General features: G+C 39.7%; 1 protein-coding gene across 2 annotated transcripts; it reads left to right on the forward strand.

The window, feature by feature from the left end:
• Positions 1-3,214: 3,214 nt before the first annotated feature.
• On the forward strand, positions 3,215-4,907 carry lsm6 (LSM6 homolog, U6 small nuclear RNA and mRNA degradation associated). 2 transcript variants are annotated; one of them, XM_087784235.1, is made up of 4 exons: positions 3,215-3,291; positions 3,560-3,659; positions 4,261-4,374; positions 4,749-4,907. In XM_087784235.1, the coding sequence occupies exons 2-4, from the start codon at positions 3,566-3,568 to the stop codon at positions 4,781-4,783; spliced, it is 243 nt and encodes an 80-aa protein (XP_087640361.1). In that variant the 5' UTR covers positions 3,215-3,291; positions 3,560-3,565; the 3' UTR covers positions 4,784-4,907. The 2 variants fall into 2 exon arrangements, with proteins under 2 accessions (XP_087640361.1, XP_087640369.1); XM_087784243.1 differs by lacking the exon at positions 3,215-3,291 and adding an exon at positions 3,320-3,389.
• The last annotated feature ends 2,988 nt before the right edge of the window (positions 4,908-7,895 follow it).

A 7,895-nucleotide genomic window follows, 5' to 3' on the forward strand; every position in this document is an offset into this window, starting at 1 on the left:
CTCACCTTAAACCCCCTTTCCTCTTCCATTTCCAACCTACAATAGCTTCTTCAGCCGCTGTAATCTTTCCATTTCATCCAGCTGCCCCCTGAGTTCCGGGCACTGATGATGACCCGGGATTTGTCTGTCAATAGAGCCCTGTTGTTGTGCTTTCTGGAAGGACATTCTTCCTTTTGTCAGGAAGAAGATGAATTCATAGAAAATTCTAGTAAAATGTATACACTTGTCATCACGCTATACAGTGGTTGTAAAAGGAATGAATCCAAAGGTTTATTTACCAACAACATACACTTCCATTGCTCAAAACACTGACCAAATAAACACAGCGGATTATTAAATAAAACATCCAGCCTGAAGAAGCCACATGGCCGTGTGCAAGACTTTTGGAAAGGACAGGATGGAAAAATAAAAAGCCCTTCATGAAGGAGTAAGACCTTGCATTCAGATATAAGTGGACTCCTACGCACCTTTATTCCAAGTTGCGCATGGACCGCATTATCTGTGCCCATGGTTGACATGTAATCTCCGCTAATGGTGTGGTGATGCCGACAATGATTTTAAGAGCACAATGTCAGCATTTACAATTAACCTTCTGATTTCGCTCAATTATTGTGCGTTTCTGTGGGTTTCGACAGGTTAGAATCGCACTTATGTGCAAGTCCTGCTTTAGAGAAGAGTTTGTTAAAGACTTTTTTTTTCTTTTTTTAACCACTATAGGTACGATTCTACCTACAGGTATCCATCAGGGTTCCGTGGTTCAAATCTCGTGAATATGTGGCGTACACACGAGTACAATCCTAGCATAGAAATGCTCTAAAGCTCTGACATTATTGCCTTTTTTCTTAACAGATCTGAGAAGTATTTTTGGAATGTAATTATTTTTAGAGGTTAAGCTGAATGTTCAATGAGTCACTATTTGCATGTCGAGAAAAAAGAAAATCCAATTACTAACCAGACCTCGTATTTTGATACATTCATAGAGGTCATCAGTGAAGGACACGGTGATAAACTGTGTTTATCTCTTTTTTTTCTTCACCCTTTTCTTTTTTTTTCTTCTCGTGAACGCAGATGTGTGTGTGTGGGGAAAATGTTCATTGAATATTCATTAACCGGTGCCTAGGTGTATACATGGCTCTTAACCACTCTTGTTTATGACTTAAGGACTTGTAGTACTGACCTTAGTTTAACACAGCAGCAGATACCAAATTAACCTCTAGCCCCCACAGGGCTAGCCATGCCCTGCTAACAAGCAACCTGTCTAGACACACAAGAAGTGCTTTATGATTGCATCCCTCTTTGTCTCCCCCTCTCTCTCTCTCTCTCTCTCTCTCTATCTTCCTCTCTTCATCTTAACCCCCCACCCCACACCACACCACCCACCTCCCCTTTCCCTTAACCTCTCCGTCTCTGTACCCTCCTTCTAGCTCACGCCTCACCGTTTCATTCATATTTCCTCCCGCTACATCGCTTTTCGTGTACCTCCCAAGCTGTATTAAGTGTAGGTCATGCTACCGTTGACCACAGTTGTATCAGAACCCCCCTTTTTTTTCTTGTGCATCACTGAAATAAAAGACCGTTCACACATTGTCAGGTTAGGAATCCGACTTAAAGCTCAACAATTGTACTTGCAAGGAGAGATTAATACAGAATCTTCTCATCGAATGTCCCATTTTCACTCTGAAGATGGATCTGCTTCGATCTCAGCTTTATACCCCAGAGTAAGTTATTCGTAATCCGAGAGACGAGAGCAAAGTTAGGGTGAACGGTGGCGCAGTGGTTAGCACGATCGCCTCACACAAGAAGGTTGCCAGTTAGCTTCCAGGTCGGGAGGGATGGAGGCAACTTGTGACCTTTCTGTGTGTTTTCTGTGTTCTTCCCATGTTCACTCTGGTTTCCTCCCACAGTTCAAAAACATACAGAGGTTGATTGGGAACTTGGAGAAATTGTATGTATGAGTGTGTGTGTGAATGGTTGTGTGTCTTTGTGTGCCCTGCGACAGACTGGCGTCCTGTTCAGGGTGTCCCCCGCCTCTCGCCCTATGAAACTGGGATAGACTCCATATGATGACTTAAGATTTTTTTTTTTTCCTAAACTGATTTCTGTTTCTACGTGTCCGCACGATCATTTTCATATATATTATCATAATATTATTATCATTTCCCCTTTTTGCATCTCTTTCCTCTCCTCTACCTTTTTTTTGTTAACAGGTTGTTTAAGTTTAACACTAAATTAAAACAACACACCAAACTTAAGAACGTAAGAATTGTTTAAGAAAGCACTGTCAAGAAGGAAGGGTTGACAAAAATAAAAAATATATATATATACACACATTATATATACATATATTAACAGTATGCAAACGGAAATTGTTACAAACTCACAAAAAAGGATTGATGGAGGGAAGTGAATATTTGAAATTGTTTTAGAATCCTTTAATGACTTTATAACCTGATTTTCACTTTGACTCTATGATTTACTTTCATTAAATCCTCCAACTATTCATCCATCATGTATATCTAACAGTTGTTTATTTTATAACAAAACTATACTAAGAAAGTCAACCAAGCATGGAAACACAACAATAACAACAAAACTAGTGTGTGAAATAAACTACCCATTCATTATGAAAGTAAACGTGTTCAATTAGACTTTGAATATAACATCCTAACACTGAATTTTTACACCATAAAATTGAAAATCTGAATTTGAAAAAACACTTTCAAGCACTGTTGTTTTTGTGGTGTTTTTTTCAATTCAGTGTACAATCAACGTGTAAAACAATTATATGTACTTGACCTTTAAAATATATACTTTATTGAATATTATTTTGATTGTTTAAGCGCTTTGTGACCCTGGTCTGGAAAAGCGCTATACAAATAAAAAATACTTACTTACTTACTAAAAGAAAAAAACTCTGTGTAAATAAATTAAATGTTAAAACAATGAAATGTCAGAATAAATAGTTAAAATGAAGTGTGAGCAATTCGATGATGTGTCAAATATTATCTATTATTCGATTTCTAACATTGAATTTGAATTCATTGTTTAGAAATTCATATTCAAAGACACATGGCAGACATTTACCTCCATACATTATGCTTTAGATACTGTCAAGTGTTCAGTTTGTTTAAATATACTGCTCTTAGTTTAAACATATTTCAAACAAGAAATAAGTAAAACTCACACTGTCTGATGGATTTAGTTCCTCTGCGGCTTCCGTACATCCCAGGCTTCTGATTGGTTAGCACCGATCTTTGTGCAGCAGCAGCAGCAGCTACGAACTACTGACAGGTTTGTTTCCACCGACAGATACATTATAGAGGCGCTGGCCATTTTATACAATAACGCTATTTTTGGTAGTTTTCTTTGAATAACATCGCTAGTTTAAGGTGAGGGAAAAAACCTTAACGGTGTGAGTGAACAAGCTAGTAGCTGCGCCGGTTAGCTTAATGCTAATGCTAACTCTGGCTACAGCTGTGTGTTTTTAACAATGTCTGCTGAGCTAAAGCTAGTGAGTCAACGACGTGAAGGATAATAACTGTCGTTTCTGTGTTTCCAGGAAAAGATGAGTTTAAGGAAACAAACGCCGAGTGACTTCCTGAAGCAGATCATTGGCAGACCTGTGGTGGTCAAACTAAACTCCGGCGTGGACTACAGAGGTGTGTTTACTTTATCATCCACTTTCACTTTGAACAATGAGACGTTTTTAAATTTTGAACTGGATCTAATTTATTTAAGAAGTGGACTTGGACACGTTAAAAACTATGACTGAAATTATTTGGATTTTCACCTTCGTTTAAAAGAAGGTCAGTTTGTGGGATGGCAATATGTTGTCATAAATCTGCTATAATATAATCTTAAATCAACTTCAAACACATATCAATATTGTATTCCATGTTACCTACATTTTTATTTTCCGTTGTCTGACAGGAACCCCATAGTTTAAAGTAATAGTTCACCGAAAATTCCAACTTGACTCATTTTCTACTCGCCCTCATGTCGACTAAGGGTTGGGATTATTTTGGGCAGAACTACATGTTCATTTAAAGGTAATTCTGCCTTGACCAAAAAGACACTAAACTAAATCCAAATACCTCCGTACTGCTCGTCTGTAATGTTCCTCTTGCATTGAAGCCTCGACAAGAGAAACTTTCCCCCAAATAGTTAAGCAAGTCTATATTTTTAAGCTTGTTTGTAGCAGAAGCTCCAAGCGCCCTTTTACTCATAAAACTTCATTCTCTGTGTATCCTTGTGTTCCAGGTGTCCTGGCCTGTCTGGATGGCTACATGAACATCGCCATAGAGCAGACCGAGGAGTACGTCAACGGTCAGCTGAAAAACAAATATGGAGATGCCTTTCTAAGAGGCAACAATGGTGAGATTCGCATGCAATCGTGTGCTCTTACAGATCAAGTTGCCACGGTTTTGCTCAAGTTTTTCTATTGGTCTGGAAATCCCGAGACTGATACCAAGATGGTGCACACGTGTTTTGAAATTGTAAAAGGTTTATCTTGGTGATTTGTAGCCAATCTATGGATCAATAAAGGCTTGAACGTTAACACTGAATTTAAATACCCTCCATTTGAGGCTGATGCAGGGTACATTAGTTTTAGATAAGGTAACACATTATTATTGTTACGTGTAGCTTACCAGTTGACTCATTGTATCAGGAAAAAGTTGTGTATTCTTGGGGAAAAAAATGAAGTTGCTCAAGATTAACTTGTCATTTGTTCTGTTTCATCTGCACAGTTCTCTACATCAGCACACAGAAGAGGAAGGTCTAGTGAAGATCGCCTTCTTTTTTTTTTACTTTTCCATTTTTAACATGTTTTATGGTTTCTGAAGAAATGTTTTTTTTTTTTTTTTTGTTCGATTGATATCCTTAATAAAAGCTGAGTTTGTCTTCTGCATTTGTGTCCTTCATTACTCATAAGATCAGTCACTTCATTTGTCTCTTCATGACCAAATTCAATATAAGACCAAGGCTTGTGTTGGCACTTTTTAAAAAGTGATTTAATTGCAACGTGCTGCGTGTTTAAAACCGGCTTCTGCAGTAACTCTTTATGTTACCAAGTTACTGGTGTGTATCTTGTTGGAACAAAAAGCACAATTAAAATGATTAGAAACCTTTGAAAATCCGTTCAATCCTCCTTCGCTTGGCTTAAAAGCGGCGAAAATAATGATGCACTTTTCTTTCTTTTCCATACCTTGAAGGAGCAATTTCTTTTCTACCAAAAGACTTTGGTGTTAATTAGTCGCTTATCTTGACTAGGAACGTGCCTTATCAAATAACTAAAGATAATAAATGGTTATTTTAAATAGGATGTTTCTCGTTCAACACCTACTCTACTAATGCTAATCTGTGGGTGCTAACTATTGGAATGCTAATTTATAAATGGTCCTCATCGGCAGAGTGATGACTTTACTTGACAGATTTACTACTTGTGGCTTCAGTTCTTTAGTGTTGCACCTAAGAGCGCCGGCGAAGCATAAATCACGTGGCAGCATAATGGCGTCTGCTGGGATACAGACGTCGAGAAAGTGCCTACGACTATCTGAGTCTCCGTGCCTCGGACAAAATGGTGATCAATGATGCTCTAATAATGGAAGACAGTTGATTTTCTTAAACGGATACATCCTGAAGCGTCACGAAATGGCGAAAAATGAAGTTTTATTGTTAGTCTATATAGATAGATAAACTTTATTGATCCCCCTGGAGGTCTATCTAAGCTGAGACCATTATGTTAGGGCTGTGTTTTTGTCAATCTTGCAATATGATACAGGGAGCTATGTTAAGATATATTGTGATACTGTAGGTACACGGATATATCTGAAGTATCCCTGGAGTACTTTGGTTTTGCAGAATTTACAGACCACATGACCTCAAAGTCATAACTGCTTTCATTTGTTTTAGAAATCAAAAAAAGTCCAAACATAAGCTTTAAAAGCTGCTGGAATGCACACTGTATCCTCTTGTCCTGAGCCATCTTTGGGATATCACGGACGGTAGGTACTTCATTTGGTTCTGCGGAAGACACGACTACTGCCATCTAGCGGCCAGGAGGTCATTTGCGAACATAAAAATGACAATCCGCTAATATTGTCATATTAATTGTTAAATAAATAAATAACAGCAAAAATTGAAATTTCCCCAAAAGGTTTCTGAGATGTTTTGTTGTCATTTGATTAAAGTTTTGTTGTTATTTTTTTTGTCCTTCAGTAAGATATTGTGTGTCCCATACTGGGAAGCTTGTTGACCTTTAGTTGGATTTTTAAAACCATCAGTAAGATGTTTTGTCCTATACTGTATACTGTTTGTATTTAATAATTCTTGTATTGTCCTGTGCGTTTGTGTCGAACAATTCTATGTCTTTTTCTCTGCCATTAATGTTGGCCTTTTTATCAGTCGGGGGTTGACTCAGTGGAAGTAGGAAAAAGTTTCATTAATGTCCGAGACTGTCCACTGCTGGTTCTCTGTGGGTCCATGACGTTATGAGCTCCACACCTGCGTCCACACGCTCGTTGTTTTTTAAAACTCATGTTTCAATCGAGTGAAGCCAGCAAATACCGGCATATGCTAGCCATTGGAAGTTTATTCTGTTTCCATGTTGCCCGAGGTGATTTCTCAAATTAGATCAAAAGTGGCAACACCTCATTACACTAAGATAAGAACCCCATAAATATGATTCATTAGGCTCTTAATGAGAAAGTGATGCTGTCGAGGCAATGAAAGGATTTCTTCCAAGGGTGGATTTTTTTTTTCTCTTCCTCCCTTCCCTCAAAGAGCCTTGTTTTCCAACCCCGTGCATGCGCACTCTGGCCCCTGAAAGGAGACAAAAGGCTGCCAAGGTCAGCCCCGACTTGAAAATGAAGGACACGTTATTGATCAAACTCTGTTGAGCTGTAGCTGTAGAAAGGCTATTTTGAGAGGGTGGGTTGGGGGGGGGGGTGGGTCGGACGAACAGGCAGACACAGGCGGTGAGTGATATGTACACAGAACGGTATTGTACACAGTGAAACACACAGAGAATCATTATGGCTCCTAGTGAGGGTTAGCGAAGGCAAATATTTACCCACTGGACTCATAACTGAGCCGTGGGCCGTGTGGCCTCCCCGGGAACCCAATTAATAAAAGTCACACGAATGACCGAGACCCCGGACGCCCGCCTCCGAACGCATGACAATACAGTCCACCTGCAACTGCATTTTCCCATCCCTCTCTCATACTTTTTTTTACTTAAGGATGCCTTGCTGCCGGCGTGACAGACGCTTTGGCTCGGGGCATCAGGACCCACCCACCACATCAAAGTGGTCTGGCTCCGAGCCAGGAGGGGAAAAAGATGCTGCAGAGGCTCAGCGTTGATGTATGGAGGTGAGTGACGGAAGGGGAGAGGACAAAGGAGGGCTAGAATGGGGGTGACAGCCTTGTTATGTAGGCAGTGAAAGGAAAGCAGGGCAAGTCTTACAGCACCACCAGGTGCCGGCGCCGCACAACTACAGTGGGTTTTTTTTACCTGAAGAGAGAGTCTGACTTTGACCCTGAAGGATCACTGCAGCATGACTGTCTCGCCTGGTCGCCAGGGATCATGTTCCGCCCTGTCGTGCTCTCTCCTGCGCAAAAGACACATTCCCATCATCCTGGATGTATCAACATAAATCTGCTCAGGATATATCTATTTAGTGGATTATTTGACAGCTACACAGGCTCATTCTTCTTCTCTATTCTACTTTCTTTGTGCATCTGAAAACTGATGGGAAATGGAAAATGAAGACCATTGTTTCAGTACCGATCCGCACGGAAAAACAAAAATAATTTACATTTCTGTTCCATTATCTTGTCTGAAAGGTGATTTGTTTTTGGGGAAAAAGCTCTTGACATGTTAGACCAGGGTTCCC

This window comes from Callionymus lyra, chromosome 1 (genome assembly GCF_982586985.1).
Source record: "Callionymus lyra chromosome 1, fCalLyr1.hap1.1, whole genome shotgun sequence".
In the NCBI taxonomy this organism is placed as follows: domain Eukaryota; kingdom Metazoa; phylum Chordata; class Actinopteri; order Syngnathiformes; family Callionymidae; genus Callionymus; species Callionymus lyra.